This window comes from Sinocyclocheilus grahami, unplaced genomic scaffold, assembly GCF_001515645.1.
Source record: "Sinocyclocheilus grahami isolate Dianchi unplaced genomic scaffold, SAMN03320097.WGS_v1.1 scaffold74.1, whole genome shotgun sequence".
Lineage (NCBI taxonomy): Eukaryota > Metazoa > Chordata > Actinopteri > Cypriniformes > Cyprinidae > Sinocyclocheilus > Sinocyclocheilus grahami.
The window spans coordinates 1856457-1874593 of record NW_015505253.1 but is presented as its reverse complement, the minus strand read 5'-3'; the positions used below and the strand labels follow the sequence as shown (position 1 = coordinate 1874593).

At 36.1% G+C, this 18137-nt stretch overlaps 1 protein-coding gene across 1 annotated transcript; it reads right to left on the bottom strand.

Annotated features, from left to right (window-relative positions):
• Positions 1-8963: 8963 nt before the first annotated feature.
• On the bottom strand, positions 8964-16458 carry LOC107585732 (integral membrane protein 2C-like). Its single transcript, XM_016272882.1, has 6 exons — positions 16239-16458; positions 14006-14149; positions 12066-12254; positions 11872-11982; positions 11639-11789; positions 8964-10083 (listed from the first exon to the last, which is right to left on the bottom strand). Exons 1-6 carry the CDS (start codon positions 16332-16334, stop codon positions 9992-9994), a joined length of 783 nt encoding a protein of 260 aa, XP_016128368.1. The 5' UTR covers positions 16335-16458; the 3' UTR covers positions 8964-9991.
• Between the last annotated feature and the right edge of the window lie 1679 nt (positions 16459-18137).

Sequence of the window (18137 nt, the reverse complement as noted above, 5' to 3'; positions counted from 1 at the left end):
ATATTTAGACAGAATGGGCTGATTTTGGATTCATTTTTAGTGTGTGTTTGTATTAATGTAAATATGACCTGTAGGTCTCTGAGAGTTTACATTGAATATTTAGAGTTTTAGAAATTCATGTCAAACTTTTATTATAAATGTCACCAACCAGTTACAGCACCTTTGTACATTCTCACCTTTTACAAATGTATAGATACTGTTTTCACAAGTGTAAATAGCAATAAATAACATCCTTTTTACACAATAGAAGTACTTTACCATGTTGCAAATGAGTGTCCCACATGTTTTGTTTTAGTACAAGGCCTGCTAGTCTTCCTCTGGGGGAAAAAAAAGATGAAAATTCCATCATCAGATTACTCACCTGTTCCAAACCTGTATGACATTATTCCTGGAACACAAAAGCAGATGTTAGGCAGAATGTTTGTTTGTGCTTCTTTGCATTACAATGGCCATTTTTTGGGAGGATTTAAAAGTACACTTTAAAAAATGCTGGGTTAAATACAACCCAGTGCTGGGTAAAATAGGGACAAACCCAGCAATTGGGTTGTTTTGACCCAGCGGTTGGGTTAAATGTTTAACCCAACCTTCTGGGTAGTAACCCAACCGCTGGGTCAAAACAACACAATTGCTGGGTTTGTCCCTATTTTACCCAGCACTGGGTTGTATTTAACGCAGCATTTTTTAGAGTGTAGAATGTGAAGCTTATTTTGTATTTTATTAATTTATAAAGTCATTATTTAATTTTTTGAAAACTTCTCCGTTAAAACGTATTATTTAAACCATGAAGTTGTTTAAATCATCAATTGTTTTTAGATTATGAACACTCTTAAAAACACTTAAAAACAAGGGCAGGGTAAATATGGACGCAACACATTTTGGGTTAATTTGACCCAGCAAATTGGGTTATTTAACCCAGCACATTAATGGGTCGATTCATTTTTACTATAATACTAGCTTATTTTTACTCAAGTTCATACATTAATTAATGTTTACAGATTTACTTAAATCCTCTAAACTTTTGTAAAATACTCAACACAACCACTATTTTGCTTTATTTATATAATTTACAGCATAGCGTATTTTAATACGGTAGCCATACATATTGCCTATATTTAAACTTGTTTAACAAACATTAGAAGTAAACATTGAGCATTAAACTAAAGTAATTCAAGCATAATCAGCCAGTTTCTGTTATCCTGTTTCGTCCGTAACAGCGCTGGTGCCCGAGATGGAAACCAGTTCGGTGCGGAACTGCTAACTTCAGAACTTCAGCAGTAAACAGCTTTGAGGACATATTTTAACATCCAAAATCTTTATATTCTGAATAAAATAATTTTTTATGCAAAGCATCTTTTTTTTCTGATTTTATCATAATTGACACGCAACACGAAATGCACTCGTTGTGTCATGGCGATATCATGAGCTTAATATGTGATGTGTGATTGACTGGAAATCACTGAGGTTTGAAGTGGGACATTTCAACTCGAATGTTTCCACTTCTGGTCTAGACTAGAACACTATGCAAGCATTGGGTTGTTGTGTCTGACCCAGGAGCTGGGTAACACATAAACTACCCAAAGACTGGGTTGTTACATTTGACCCAGGAGCTGGCCCAGTTAGCACATGTACGTCAACAAGCTTCATCGGTGTCAGATTTATATACATTCTAAATCACAAACATCCTAAAGATATTTTCTGAATGTCTATTTGATATGATAGATAGTATTGCAGATGAGCACACACTCTAAGAAATACATCTTGCAGATGTAATGCAGACATCAAATAGACATCTCTGTGATGTACCTGCGCAATCGGGGGTAACAAAAAACTACCCAAACAATAAAAAATAAAAAAGGACCCAATAAGCTCAACCCAGCATTTGGATTGAAAATATAACCCTGGATTTTTTTTTTTTTCAGAAGTTGTGAAGTTGTATAGGAGTGCTTTTGTTATTTCTCACACAAAATGCTGCAAATCTTGTACCGTGAAATTGAAATTTGTCAAAAAATTTTTTTTAACTAATCCCAAATCAAATAAATAAATGCATAATACAAATAAAAGAATAATTTAATAGGCTATACAAAATAAACTAAGACTTTGCGTGTGCACTTTCTTAGTGGTTTTTTGTTTTTAAAGAATTATCAGCATGTCCACAAAAAATGCACCTTGTACAGAAAATGCTTTTGAATCAAAAACAGAATGGTCTGACTTTGGCGTTTTGAAAGCAGATGGGTTGATTGAGAAAGTAGATTCACTTTTTGACGCTTATGGAACAGCATTTTAGCTTACCTGTCGAGAAAAACTCAGTGCAAGTTTGCTGTATCGACTGAAACCAAACATTCTATCAAATTCCTCCATCTTGTAAAAACACTGCCAATGTTTACCCTTTTCTTATCCCGTTCCTATTGTATGTCTCTGTGTATCAGCCAGTAAGCTGTGACATAAGAACACATGTTGAAATGAGTGCTGCGCCTGCCTGCGTTGAGGAGATGAATAAAAAATATATATTAAGTTGAATTTAAAACAAAAATTTGCATTAAAATGCAATAGAAAAATTTTTAGGTGTGCGCCAGGGAGTCTTATCAGTGGTGCACAAGATGCGGTGATGACGATGATGTAAGTGCTGTTGTTGCGTTTTAATGTCCAGTTGAAACCATGAGATGCGCCGCTGCTCTGTTTTTCGTTCAAAATATTAGAGAAAAATAGAAGCTCAATGCGGAGAAGATCTTGTTTAGGTTTAAACCCTTTCTGGTTCTCACCCCTCGCAATGTTCTTTTTATTGCGAGTGTGCAAAAATAAAAGTAAACATTTACATTTAGTCATTTAGCAGATGCATTTAGCAACTTTATTTGGTATTATTTCTGGTATTACACTCTCTCCAAACGTTCCGCTGCTCACAAAAGAGTGGGTTGAGCAGTAGCACCAATCAACGAGAGCGATTTTGAATTTAAGAAAGCTGATTGGTCAATAATATGTTGAGGACCAATACATAATCTACAAATCATGCTCCAAATACATAAACCCACAATCTCTCTGTCTCGTATACACGCAGGTAATGCCGGATCTTTAAAAACAAATACCGGAATGCAAAAATCCTAAATCTAACATTTTCCGGAACAGGATAGGATCCGGCTCAAATTAAGCACTGGATATGGCAATTTGGAATTACTATCACTGTTATAATATTTTTCATTTTTGTTTTACCAGTTTTCATAATATGGACAGAGAGAGAGAGTGCATAAGTCTTTGGTATTAACAATTCTGTGTTTTTCTGTCAATATGGGGTGCTGTGTGTACATTAATGAGGAAAAAAAATTTACTTTAATGATTTTAGCAAATGGCTGCAATATAAAAAGGAGTGAAAAATCCTAAGGGTGTCTGAATACTTTCCGTACCCACTGTATATATATAAGAAATACCTATGCGTTCCAGCAACTAGCTTCTCATCTGAGAGGGTTTTTAGTGCCTGTGGGAACATAGTTTCATGCCACAGAGCTTATCTTAAACCAGAGAAAGTTGACAGACTTGTGTTCTTAGCTAAAAACTTGTAAAAAATACTTTCCCCCAGTTGCACAGTGTAAATTGTGAATTGCATGCTTCAAAAAAGTTGACAGAATGCACTTTCAGTTACATATACATGTGTTCATTTAATAAAAAGTAGTAAGTGATCACTTGGTCTAGATTTTTTTTAACTGCTTAAATTCGCACTAAGCATTTTGTATTTACTTTGTAACAATAACTTCTATCTAAATAGTTGTTGTCGTTTTTTTAATGGGGGCAAAAGTCAGCAGGTCGATGCAAATGTCTTGACAAGCCGAGAACAGTTAGGAGGAACAATAGCCTGCTACGGAGCCCACAATAGGACATGGAGATGGATGTAAGATGGAGGGGAAATTATATTACAGTGTTTTTTCGTTCGCTCGCAAAACTTTTTAGGGAAAATGTGCGTTTGCTCGCAAAAGTATTGAATTGGAGTGAATTGCGGGCAATTTGGGACACTTTTGGAAAATGTTATTCACCCCTGTAGTTTTTCTCCGACGTTGTTTTGTTTACATCACGAACGTTTTGCAGAGCGAACACGACTTCTCGATGGAACGCAAACGGGTTCTCCTCACCATCACCATCACCATCACTGTAAAACAATACGTGTCAAATGTTAGTGGAACATGTCCTTGGTTAATATGACAAACTACTACTTTGGTTTATCTTCCAGAACAGCTGTTTGAACTTGAGAACTTATTTCATTCATCCACTAAAATGTTCCTGAGCAGGATAAACGGCAAAGTTGTTATATAGCCTATTTTGTTGAAATGTCCCATTTGAATCTCAAAATTTGCAGTGTGGCATATTGAACCTGTTAGGTAAGTCACATATTGATTATACATATTCATCTTTAATTGCATTTGTATGTACTTGAAATTTAGGCTTATCTCAGTGTATCAGAATATCGCCCAAAATAAATTTTATATTTTGTTGATAATGTATAAAACATGTTTTCGTTTTATGTGCTTATTTATTTTTAGAATGATGGCTAGTGAATCACATTGAAGCTATGCTTCTTTCCACTTCCTGTGTTACCAAAGTGCAAAAACAACCTCTCTCTTTCAATGCGTTATTTTTGGTGACATTTTGCCCTAAGAACACTTCAGAGGAGCTTCTATGTGCATCTGTTGTCAAAGCATGTCAGTCACAACCACAGACATGTACATTTACACAGTGTCTGGTTCCATCTAAATTAGTAATTAATTATGAATGTCTCTGAGGTCATCTGGGGGATGCTGATGCTTAAATATAATATAGGAATGTTGGCTTCGGACAACATGAAGATATTTTAGATGAAAACTAACATATCCTTTTTTTGTCATCATCATTGCTATCACAGATGTTTACAGTTGAGGTGGTTTCTTCATATAAAACAGATACAGTTATGGTTGCAGTGGTTTATACAGTGTTGTGATCAATCTGCCTGTCGTTAAATCTGCCATCATTATTGTCAGATGACAGATTATTTTGTATAGTTGATGTATATGATTTCAAAGCACTTTTTTGTTCTGTCATCTAAAACGTTTAAAATTGACTTCTTTACCACAATAATGAACATAAGAGTTTTTTAATAACATGAAATCATGAATCCGAGTGTCTTTTCTCATGTGTACTAATTGTTGTCGGTTTAGCTATTTTTGATATATTAAAAAGTATACACTTGGTTTATGTTTCAACATTTATGGTTAATTCAAATGTAAATCTGTCTGATCGGTTGCCTTGCACGTGTCATATTTTCATATCGAGTCATGTTTCCTTCTTTTTCTCCCCCCCGACTTCCTGTGTACCATGTGACAAATACTGTAACTAAATAAAGTAAATACAATATAATATGCCTTTCAAATAATGAGCAGCAGTGAAGATTTTATTAAATTTTTAGATAAACTAATGCAAAATAGTTTTTGTTGTCTAGCTGCCACAAATCTAATAATCTTATATAATCCTAATAAACCTGTTTGATGAAAAATGTTTGAAGTCTTAAGCATGACTTAGCTGTTAAGAATTTGTTCAATAAACTGTTTAGATTTTGTATACCGTTTTGGGCCGTAAATGTGTTTAGTTTTTCTGTATTTTTTACAAAATGATTCTGGCAACCACAGCTGCCTAAATTGTTTTGTAAAAACGACAGCATTTTTTTTACAGTGCATGTCGCTCGATACAGCATGATAGAAAGTGTTAGGACACTTTGGACAAAGTAAATATTGGTAGTGTTCAAAACTTATCTGGACACTTTATGAGTATCAAATGTTAGTGGAACATGTCCTTGGTTAATATGACAAACTACTACTTTGGTTTATCTTCCAGAACAGCTGTTTGAACTTGAGAACTTATTTCATTCATCCACTAAAATGTTCCTGAGCAGGATAAACGGCAAAGTTGTTATATAGCCTATTTTGTTGAAATGTCCCATTTGAATCTCAAAATTTGCAGTGTGGCATATTGAACCTGTTAGGTAAGTCACATATTGATTATACATATTCATCTTTAATTGCATTTGTATGTACTTGAAATTTAGGCTTATCTCAGTGTATCAGAATATCGCCCAAAATAAATTTTATATTTTGTTGATAATGTATAAAACATGTTTTCGTTTTATGTGCTTATTTATTTTTAGAATGATGGCTAGTGAATCACATTGAAGCTATGCTTCTTTCCACTTCCTGTGTTACCAAAGTGCAAAAACAACCTCTCTCTTTCAATGCGTTATTTTTGGTGACATTTTGCCCTAAGAACACTTCAGAGGAGCTTCTATGTGCATCTGTTGTCAAAGCATGTCAGTCACAACCACAGACATGTACATTTACACAGTGTCTGGTTCCATCTAAATTAGTAATTAATTATGAATGTCTCTGAGGTCATCTGGGGGATGCTGATGCTTAAATATAATATAGGAATGTTGGCTTCGGACAACATGAAGATATTTTAGATGAAAACTAACATATCCTTTTTTTGTCATCATCATTGCTATCACAGATGTTTACAGTTGAGGTGGTTTCTTCATATAAAACAGATACAGTTATGGTTGCAGTGGTTTATACAGTGTTGTGATCAATCTGCCTGTCGTTAAATCTGCCATCATTATTGTCAGATGACAGATTATTTTGTATAGTTGATGTATATGATTTCAAAGCACTTTTTTGTTCTGTCATCTAAAACGTTTAAAATTGACTTCTTTACCACAATAATGAACATAAGAGTTTTTTAATAACATGAAATCATGAATCCGAGTGTCTTTTCTCATGTGTACTAATTGTTGTCGGTTTAGCTATTTTTGATATACTAAAAAGTATACACTTGGTTTATGTTTCAACATTTATGGTTAATTCAAATGTAAATCTGTCTGATCGGTTGCCTTGCACGTGTCATATTTTCATATCGAGTCATGTTTCCTTCTTTTTCTCCCCCCGACTTCCTGTGTACCATGTGACAAATACTGTAACTAAATAAAGTAAATACAATATAATATGCCTTTCAAATAATGAGCAGCAGTGAAGATTTTATTAAATTTTTAGATAAACTAATGCAAAATAGTTTTTGTTGTCTAGCTGCCACAAATCTAATAATCTTATATAATCCTAATAAACCTGTTTGATGAAAAATGTTTGAAGTCTTAAGCATGACTTAGCTGTTAAGAATTTGTTCAATAAACTGTTTAGATTTTGTAAACGAACACTGCTGATGCATGAAACAGCAGAATTGGAACTATGCCGTTTGGAAGCAGTCTGGTGGCATATTTCATCAGCTATAAAATAACTTCAAAGTATCTTTACATGGATGGATAAGGTCAAAGGTCGGAAACAAATATCTTAAACGAATAGTGCATCCAAAAATGAAAATGTATTTAGAATTACATCTAAGATGTAGATGAGTTTGTTTCTTCATCAGAACAGATTTGGAGAAATGTAGCATTACATCAGTTGCTCACCAATGGATCCTCTGCAGTGAATGGGTGCCGTCAGAATGAGAGTCCAAACAGCTGATAAAAACATCACAATAATCCACACCACTCCAGTCTATTTTCTCCAAAACTCATCTACATCTAAGGGTATTCTTTATTGGGTGAACTATTTCTTTAAGTATTAGTTATTATATTGCTCTCTGCATTTTTGTAGAGTTTACTTACATTAAAAACTATTTTAAATAAATAATAATAAAAAAAAAAACGTAAGAATTTTGGGTTACACTTTATTTTAAGGTGCCCTTGTTACAGTGTAATTTTACATTTAAGTACTGAGTAATATTAATTAATTATATGTACTTACTATATGGTTAGGTTTAGAGTTTGGTTTAGGGTTACTTGCATGAAATTATGCGTAATTTATTGTTATTATAATACATGTCACGTGTAACAAGGACACTTTAAAATAAAGAATTTTGTTATTTACTCACCTTCACATAGTTCCAAACCTGCACAAAGCTCTTTTTCATACCATAACAGTTTATAGTGAGCAATGTCTGTTAAGCTTTAAAAAAAAAATGGTCCAATTTGTGAATTAATAGTTGTTTTTTTAACGACCTACTCACTGACTCAATTTTCCACTAATTTTGTTATTTACTCACCTTCACATAGTTCCAAACCTGCACAAAGCTCTTTTTCATACCATAACAGTTCATAGTGAGCAATGTCTGTTAAGCTTTAAAAAAAAAAGGTCCAATTTGTGAATGAATAGTTGTTTTTTTAACGACCTACTCACTGACTCAATTTTCCACTCACAGTGTTAACTCAAAGTTAACAGTGAATAATTTTTCAGTTTGCTTCTTCTCACATACTGTAAAGCTATCACATGACTTCAAAAGACTATTTTTATAGTGCTTTTTTGTCATTTCTGGATCTCATTTTGCATCATTGCATGGAAAAAGAAAATCTTGTTTCACATTAGAAAGTTGTGTGTTTGGAATGTTCGTTTTTGATTGAACTACTCCATTTGATTGAATTATTTATATCATTTGCTCTCAGACACCCATCTAGAAATGACTATGACTCAGATTTATGCATGATCTAACAATCTAACCTGAAACCTCAGACTGAGCTGAGAGGATGGGCATATCAAACACAAGGGCACAAGATGGTGCAAGATAATTTCAAAGTCATGCATGAGAAAAACGTTTTTTAGTGACACGTATTTCATTTCCCCTTTCTTACAGTTTCAAAGAGTACAAGAGGTCTGATACTATACAGACTTCTTCTGAGCTTTGCAGAAGTTTCCCTGCTGATTTAACGTCAAAATCAGCAATGATGTGTGTTCTGTTTGCTGTTTACCACCAGGATATTTTTCTAGAACCTGCTGAGAGTGTAAAACAAGCAGTTATGCAACATAAACTGCCATTTTTGTATTGTGCAATTGCATTTGTTAAAGAAAAAACCTGGGTTTGGCCATGCTCTCAGTGTTTCGTAACAGAAATGACTAAAAAAGATGTGGCATAGCTAGGTCTTATTGGTTTATTTACATGTTTGCTTCACCCAACTAAACGAGGTTTTTAACTTCAACACACACATAAACACGAAGAGCTTTTGAGATTGTATACATTAGTCCAGGGCATGAATCTGGCCTAAGGCTTCGCTCGTATGATAAGAAAATACTCAAACAATGCATATGTTGTCTTGAAAAGCATGCAGAGAGAGAAAGAAGAAAAGAGGAAGTGGCACAGGAAGCATGTTGTAGAAGCACTGAAGTGGATATCGAGATACGTAGTAAACGAACACATGTGATAAATGTAATGATGGAAGCGATTTTTCATCAGGCGCTTTAACCGGCACTACGATCAGTTAGGATATTCATGAGTAGTGATGCACCGAAAGAAAAGTGAATATTGTGCCTAAGAACACACAAATCAGTGCAAAAGACTCTTTACCTTTGCAAATGTGTTGAGCACAAGCAAACTCTTTATAATAATGTGCTTTTAACCAATAGTGGACACAAGACAAAAATACTAAGCAAATTATTTTTGCAGTTCAGAGATTGGATGTTAAGAGTAATGCTTTCTCATAATATTTTTCGCATCATTTTATGGTCTTTTTGGCCAGTTTCGGTGCATCTCTATCCAAGAATAGATCTAAAAACACACAAATACATAAGAGAGCAAAGAGCAGTTTGATGGAGCACAAACAGCCAGTTCGACGCAGGTACGAGCATGCAGGCATTGTGCAGCTTAATGCCTGTGTAATCTTCTCATTTAAAGACTTCCGATGCTACCGTTACATTTTTAAATGCATCAATTTGAAAATGCTCATTATTGCAAATATGCAGAAACAAACTGTTCAGACATTGTCAAGGGAACATTTGTAATGAATTACTAGGTACAGAGAGAGAGAAGTACAAAAAGAGAGAAATGGGGTGTAAAGACATGAAGTATTAGAGGCAAAGAGTGTGATTTTCAAAGGGGTGTGGCTACCAAGACCAGAGGGTGTGATCTCATCAGAAATAGGCGGGGCAAAGAGACAAACAGCCTATGGAGTCTCACAAATCACCGTCTCCACCACGAAAGTGTTCTCAAAGTGACGGATTCGGTGACAGTTCTGCGCATCACGCTTGGTGATACCTAACAGGAAAAATATAAAATAGTGTGAACAAATTTTTTTTATAAATGACCAGGGTTATTATAATTAACGACAATATTATCTCTAGTTATGGTACTAAAATGACACTATAAATCACTTGCATATTAGAAAATAATTCATATTTTTATATACACTACTACAGTGCACACAGAAACAACAGAAATTGAATAGAAACAAGAAATTGCTAGTACATTTCACAACTAATTACAAAGAACCATTAAGTAGCAGACTGAATTCAAATTTTGAAGAAGAAAGAAGACTGAAATTCTTGCAAAATGTGCTCTAATAATATAATGTATTCAGTTTCTGTTTCAGTCTAGCGCATGGATTACTATATAGTGTACAAGGACTGTAAAACACACAAAATATGGGATACTGAATTGTAAAAAACGATATAAAATAGGAATTAGCAATTGAATATTCATGGATCATAATTTCATAGCCTGCCTCCATGAAATTGTCTCAGTTTCCCAAAAGTTCATGGTTGTCATGGATATGATCATATTATATTCCCACAAAAAGATCTTCGCAAACCAGGGAGAATTAGATGGCTTAATACAGGAAGCCATACCGTGGGTGTTACTTAATTGTTCCGCTAATTAGCTGGAATGAGCTATCAAGCGGGACGTCAATCAGATTTGCATAGCAGCTGTAAAGCCACACAGGAGCACAGTTTCCTCCCACCAAGAAGATGAAGAATTAATTATGGCATAATATTGTATTGCCAAATTGGGCTTGTTGCTTGTTGCTGAGATAAAAAACGTATAAGATATTTTTTATTTAATATTTCATTTTTCGGTGAACTATCCTATTAAAGGGGTCCTATTATGCTTTTTTACAAAGTCTTGATTTTGTTTTGGGGGTGTACTAGAACAGGCTCTCATACTAGGTTGTTCGAAAAACATATTCTTTTTCACATATTTTACATTATTACAACACCTCTCTCCCCAGTCTGGCATGAACGACTCGAATAGTTCCTGTATCAAATGAAGGCCCGCCTTCTGAAATACGAAATGTGCTGTGATTGGTTAGCTGGGCCAGTGTGTGTTGTGATTGGCAGCACTCGGTGCCTGGTCGGAAAATGCCACGCCCCTTACCATAGCCGCCTGCGAGCTTCAGTGTAAATATTGCGTCAAAATCAAATCAATTTGAGTGCGATTTAAACCTGGATGATTGTAACCACTCTAAGTTCGTCTGCCTTGGGAAAGCTAGCATGTCTCCGACATAGTGATAACACTCGTTGCCTTCTCTACTGCAGCTCAACCAGGTCTCGTCCCATTCGTTTTTGAAAAGTGATTTCTATTAAATAAAATATCTCCTTTTGAATTGGACTTTGAGCTTTGTAACTTTGCAGATCTTTTTTATGCTCAAACAGCAACATTACAGACTAACTAAAGTTGAAAAAGTGAAAAAGCATAATAGGACCCCTTTAAATATGACGTAATTTTTATCTATTGGAAACAGCCTTTGGCTGATCCATATTAGTTGATCACTACTATTCACATTAAAGAAAAAGACAAAAATACGTAAACTTACGACGGCGTGAGGTGCGGCGGCGGAGCCTGTACGTGTCTTTACCGTTACACAGACGGTAAATAAAGCGGCCAAGCTGATGCATATTATTAACACGGCCAGACACGACCATCTCTTCCTGGACAATGTACGTCTGGGGGAGGTAAGTCCCTTTCTACACAAAGATAGAAAGGCAACATCATCAAATAAATAAAGTTCACATTTCAACTGCCTTTATATACAAACAATACAGGTACCTTGACGTTAATGAGCAGTTCCCAGAGGTTACGTGGTGGCATGACCACAGTGGTGTTGAGCTCGATGACATAACACTTATCTAAGGCAATGTCATGGTAAGCCGTCAGACCCTAAAAACCCAAACGCAACACATGAAAACATACTCTGTTGATGTGTTAATATTAGTATATATAACGAGAGCTAAGTGTGTTACCCTGTTGAAATCATGAATGATATCAGCAGGGTCTGTGTTGCTGAAGTCGGGCACAGGTATGCTGATTTGCTCGTAGTTTTCCTTCAGGTAGATCCCAACGCTCTCCTCCAGCTCGTGAGACCCTCGCAGGGGAGCAGCCACCGAATCCTCGTACACGACACGGCAGTGGAACCGACTCTGATCCGGAGCCTGAATAACCATCACATACAATACATGATTTTAAATTATATGATAATACTGTTTTGCTCTTACCATCACCTAAACCAAAAGCCCTGACGAAAGAACATAAGATAACTTTCAAATAGGGCTAAAAATAGCGGGAAAAAACATCGACTTTCATCCTATCCTATCACGAACTCAGTTTTTCACTATGCACTGCTTTAGCGGGTGTCTCTTAATCTACAGTCTCACTGTAAAAAAGTTATATTTTTCCTGTGTTTGCAGTCTGAATAAAATCTGATAAGATAAAGACCGGTATACCCCGAAATAATAGTTAGAATACATAGTTATTTTCTATTGAGTTGTCCTCGTGAGCAGTGTTGGGGAAAGTTACTTTTAAAAGTAATGCATTACAGTATTGCGTTCCTCCATTAAAAAGTAACTAATTATGTTACTCAGTTACTTTTTATGGGAAGAAATGCATTACATTACTTTTGCATTACCTTTTCTCATCTGGGTTGGGCTTGGTTGTTTGTTTTCAATATAAAAAAAAGCTCTATTTTTGGCCCTTTCATGCCAAAAGGGAAATGAATAAGCCGGCTGAAGGAAATGTAAATTCAAAATTCACGTCTGTACAGTAGAGGATGCGGCTCAAACAAACCTTTCAGCTGTGCTGTCATTCTAGATTGCAGAAGAATAGGATGCAGGAGAACAAAGTTCAACACTACACACAAATGTCACGTTTATCTAAAGTCATTTTTGCTTATTATTATGGTTGAATTGGATAATCGAAGGTCAGCAGCGAAGACATTGGTTGGCTAAATCTGAATCATACTGAATCTGTTTTTGTGCAAGTGAGTTGAGTAAATGCATGTTCACACTTATTCTGGAACTACAGTAACCATCGTGTTTACACAGTGCACTTAATCCCAATTTTTCTCAACACGGGGACAGGAGAGCTGTCAGTCAATAAAAGGGAAAACAAAGTAATAGTACAAAGTAGTAGTTTATGAGCGAGTCACTGAATCATTCACTCAACTCAAAAACAAATCACATAGCAGATGAATCACAGCAGCGAGCCATTAACAAAACATTGAAGCTCTTGCTGAGACAAAAATAGTAAACCAGTACTAACAGAGGCTTCAGCTTAACTAATCATAATTGTGAGTGTTAAGCCTTCTACACACGGCGCGATTTTAGCCATCCTATAAGATCAATGCAGATCACACTGTGTGACATGAATCTAATAAACGTGGGTACGACATGCATGTAGACTGCACGATGACACATATCGACTTGTATGCTACGACGCACGTTTCTATACAAGAATAAAATGTCATCAGCATGCGCTAGAGGTAAACAAAAAGAGCATGATGAATCACACTTTAGCAGTTGTAGTTTTTATGTGTGCTTAAAAAAGTGGAAGCGGCGAAAGAGGAAGGCATAAGAGCTTGAGGTAAGCAGTTTTATGTTTTAGCACCATGTCGCGTTTTTTGGGGGGGCTGGTCAGCAAACGTGGGTCGTAGCAGCAAGGACACTGTGCGATGATCATGCTGTATTTCTGACACTGGCAGAAAATGATCGTAGGCTATCTTTGTTCGCAAGACCGTGACAACAGCCGTCTTTGAACCTTTCTCACTGTACGACACAGGACCACTGATTTGGAGCCACGATCACAGAAATCGCCACGATTGTTTCACGATGCCAATTTTTCGTCTGGGACAGCCAAAAATCGTGCAGTGTGTTTCGGGTTTTATGCCACTCATATAATTGTGTGCTACCTGAGGAATGATGTAGTAGCGGTAGATATAAATTGAAGCATATATCAAACTGCAGGTGAAGACTATCAGTGCAGTTGTCAGACAGCAGAGTCCACTCAGAGAGGAGCGTTTCCGTCCGATAGGCAAGACCAGCTCCTCGTCCACCTACAAATACACACACACACATATATTTTTATATCATATTAGGGACATTTACAAATTTTTATTTCCCTTAGCATACTACTACACCCTAATTTGAATGAAGACATTTAGCCCCTTTATGAAGTTGTTTTCATCATGAGCTCCTCCCACAGGCCTCCACAAAGTAGGTCATTTTAGGTTGTACTATCTCTGCAGGGACATTTGCTCCTTACCAAGATGGCAAAACCCAACGCACACACACCCATACGCACACAAAGCAGAAATGAATTCATCATGTCCTCAATATGCCGTGCCACTTTCAGTATGATCACCCACACACTGGGAGACGTGCTACAATCGGCACTACACTCACTTGTATGCCGTGCAGCCAAGAATGGATTAATCAGCGCTCTCGTACTACAGCGGGAAATTATTAGATGCGAGATGCCGATAGGCAATGACTAATAGCGCCCCCAGTCTTGCAACCCATCTGCCAACTGCACAGCACATGGCCTGATCTGGCCTCATTCTTAACTCACACAAGAACGTTTGGTTTGATATAATGATGGTGACTTCCCTTTGACTTATCAGCTTATCGTTTTTGCATTAAGATGCAAGATCGATTTGAAATATTTTAAAAATGCTAAGCATTTTTACAAAACAAAACAAAAACATTATTTGTTTAAAGTCAAGTCTGTATCTTTTTCTCTCTCTCCTCATTTTGTATTTTTCAGTTCTGGATCCTCAGCTCCCATGGCCTTATGGGAAAGCAAAGTGTCCAACGACTGCACAATTTAGCATCTCTGTGGATGCAGGAAGTCAGCCAGATATTGCCCCCATTGCCATATTGTTCCCTTTAAGTTATGAAAACATTATTACTGAATACAAAGGTTATAGAAAACATTCAGTAAATGTTCCATTTTTATCAGTTTTATGGTAATGTTACATTTTAATGTTCAGTATACTTAAACCAGCATAAACCAGCAAAGGACCAGCTTAAACCAGCATCTCAGCATCAAAACATACCTAACCAGCATATGTTGGTTTTTTCAACAGTAACATGTAGTAAGCAGTAATGTCAGTATAATGTTCCATGAACGATGTATAAATAACATTTCTGTGCTAATGTTTTGAGAATGCTATTAAAGACCAGATAACTTTGAACAAGCATTCTATTAATGATTTGTTTATAACTTTTCTGTCTCTGATTTGTTTATAACTTCAAGGAAACTTCACCAGAACGTTATGACAACATTCCCTGCCTTTGTTTCTTGAATACTGCATACTCATACCCAATTGACATGATTTTTACTTTTTTTTTTATAGCAGGGAAATATGCATTCTCTGACAAAAGGAATAATTAGAGATGCTAGTGGGCCATGAATTACTCACTTCACCTTGTTTTTTCATTGTTAAGAGGTAATTTGGTCCCCAAAGACAGCAAAACCCACACATACACGCTGATATTAAACAGCTAAAGCTCACGGAAGTCATTTCTCCTCACCGTAGCCATCTGCCATTTTGTCTCTATTGGATTTGTGTCTATATGTGTGTTGCTTAGACACATAAACCTGTGGTGCACTGTCAAATTTCATTCCTTGTCATTATAAACTCTTAAGAATAAAGGCCTTAAGCTTTGACAATAACAACCCAAGCATTCATTATAATTAATATATTTTAAAATGAAGGGCAAGATGTTTTAAGCTATTTTATATTAGTTTAACCAAAGATGTTCTTTAATTAAATGCTTAAAGAAGAGCAATTTTATTAAAATATCAGAATAATGCACACATTTTGAGCACATAGGGAGATACAGAGCACATTCTATGGTTGAGATGAACATGATGCATGGTATATGATGTGATTGGTGCAGGTGCTGCAGCATCCATGTCCTCTTGTTATGAAACCAAAGGGCAACAATATTTCTGTATTTCAGAAAAACTACAAATACATAAAAACGCGCTGATGGAGCATTATCAATAGATCATAATCGCCCACCAAATGACGCGATTAATGGTTTGCCATGGATGTTCTTTCCTTTCCGGGTTTTGGTTCGTTTCAACCGCAGTTTTCCGTGACATTTCACATGATGCACACAAGAAGCGAAACTTACGTGTGGATGCGGTATGAATATTTGAGTTTTATCTCCATCCCCCTCCTCTTTCTCGGCTTTTTGTCCCGTGATGGGTTGAAAGCTAATCTTCACCATGATGAAAGGGAAAAAACGCCGTTTTTAGCGAGAACGCAGATCCTTTATACGTTACCCCACGGCTTTCTGACACTATATTTTCCGTTTGTTATAATGGCCCGGACGAATCTATTATTTATTTATATATATATATATATAAATCGCTCTTAAAGTCACAGTGCCAGCGACGCTGGTGATGATGCGCGCGACGCAGAATGAGCAAGCAAGCGCACGTTTTGTATAGGCCTACATCTTATGCGTGTGTACGAATTTTGCTGTTTTAAGATATATAATTTCATTTATCTATCTGATGGTAATACTACGGTACTTTCATATATGCCATATTAAAAATGACTTATAAATTACAGACGATGCGCGCGACACCACCAGGCTGCCTCTATATCTATCTATCTATCTATCTATCTATCTATCTATCTATCTATCTATCTATCTATCTATCTGTCTATCTGTCTGTCTGTCTGTCTATCTATCTGTCTATCTGTCTGTCTGTCTGTCTGTGTCTGTCTGTCTGTCTATCTGTCTGTCTGTCTGTGTCTGTGTCTGTCTGTCTGTCTGTCTTTTTCTGTCTGTCTTTCTCTTTATCTGTATGTTTTTCTGTCTATCTATCTGTCTGTCTGTCTATGTCTCTGTCTGTCTGTCTGTCTGTCTGTCTATCTGTCTGTCTGTCTGTCTATCTATCTATGTCTATCTTATCTGTCTATCTATCTGTCTGTCTGTGTCTATCTGTCTATCTATCTGTCTGTGCCTATCTTATCTATCTGTCTGTCTGTGTCTATCTATCTGTCTGTGTGTGTATCTGTCTATCTATCTGTCTGTCTGTGTCTATCTATCTGTCTGTGCCTATCTTATCTATCTGTCTGTGTCTATCTATCTGTCTGTCTGTGTGTGTGTGTGTCTATCTGTCTGTCTATCTATCTGTCTGTGTCTATCTCTCTGTCTGTCTGTGTGTGTGTCTATCTGTCTGTGTCTATCTATCTGTCTGTGTGTGTGTGTGTCTATCTGTCTGTGTCTATCTGTCTGTCTGTCTATCTATCTATCTGTGTCTATCTTATCTGTCTGTCTGTGTCTATCTATCTGTGTCTATCTTATCTATCTGTGTCTATCTTATCTGTCTGTCTGTGTCTATCTATATATCTGTGTCTGTCTATCTATCTATCTGTGTCTATCTTATCTGTCTGTCTGTGTCTATCTATATATCTATATATCTGTCTGTCTGTCTATCTTTCTGTCTGTCTATCTATCTATACACATAAACGTATAAAAGGTGCCGTAATGTTATAATATAATGGCATTACCTTGTTACAAGGTCCAAAATGGTTTCACCATGTATTTTAGTGAATAAACACTGCTAATCGAAGAAAAAAGACAGTAGAAACAATTATTTTATTCCAAACTTTATTTCCAACTGTTAGTCTGGCTACTGATTGATATTTCAAGATGAAACTCCACCATTTTTGTGCCCAAGTCTTATTACTTGGGCCAGATCTACATAGGTTAGACTGGACTGTTTAATTGAACGGACAGCAGGCCAAGAGGTTTCCAGCCCATCCGTTAGATGTCCATGCTTAATCTAAGGCTGCAAAATAGAAACATGCACTGATATGCAAGATAAGTTTGCTAATTCTCAGAATTCTTAATGCTCTGGGCAATTATGATGTCAGGCATACAAGATGACTGTGATTGGCTGTTGTTACATGTGCAACCAATGGTGAGTTGCCCGTCACCACATAAACCGTATATGCTTATCTTAAGCTACGTAAAGTTTATTGTAGGTTTCACTAAAATAAAATACTGTTATAGACA

Bases quoted from the DNA above. Each gene is read 5' to 3' on its own strand.
- LOC107585732 (XM_016272882.1), bottom strand. From the start codon at position 16,334: ATGGTGAAGATTAGCTTTCAACCCATCACGGGACAAAAAGCCGAGAAA. The intron at 14,150-16,238 runs GTAAGTTTCGCT...GTGTATTTGTAG, and splicing joins TATTCATACCGCATCCACAC to GTGGACGAGGAGCTGGTCTT. The intron at 11,983-12,065 runs GTAACACACTTA...TTGGGTTTTTAG, and splicing joins TCATTCATGATTTCAACAGG to GGTCTGACGGCTTACCATGA.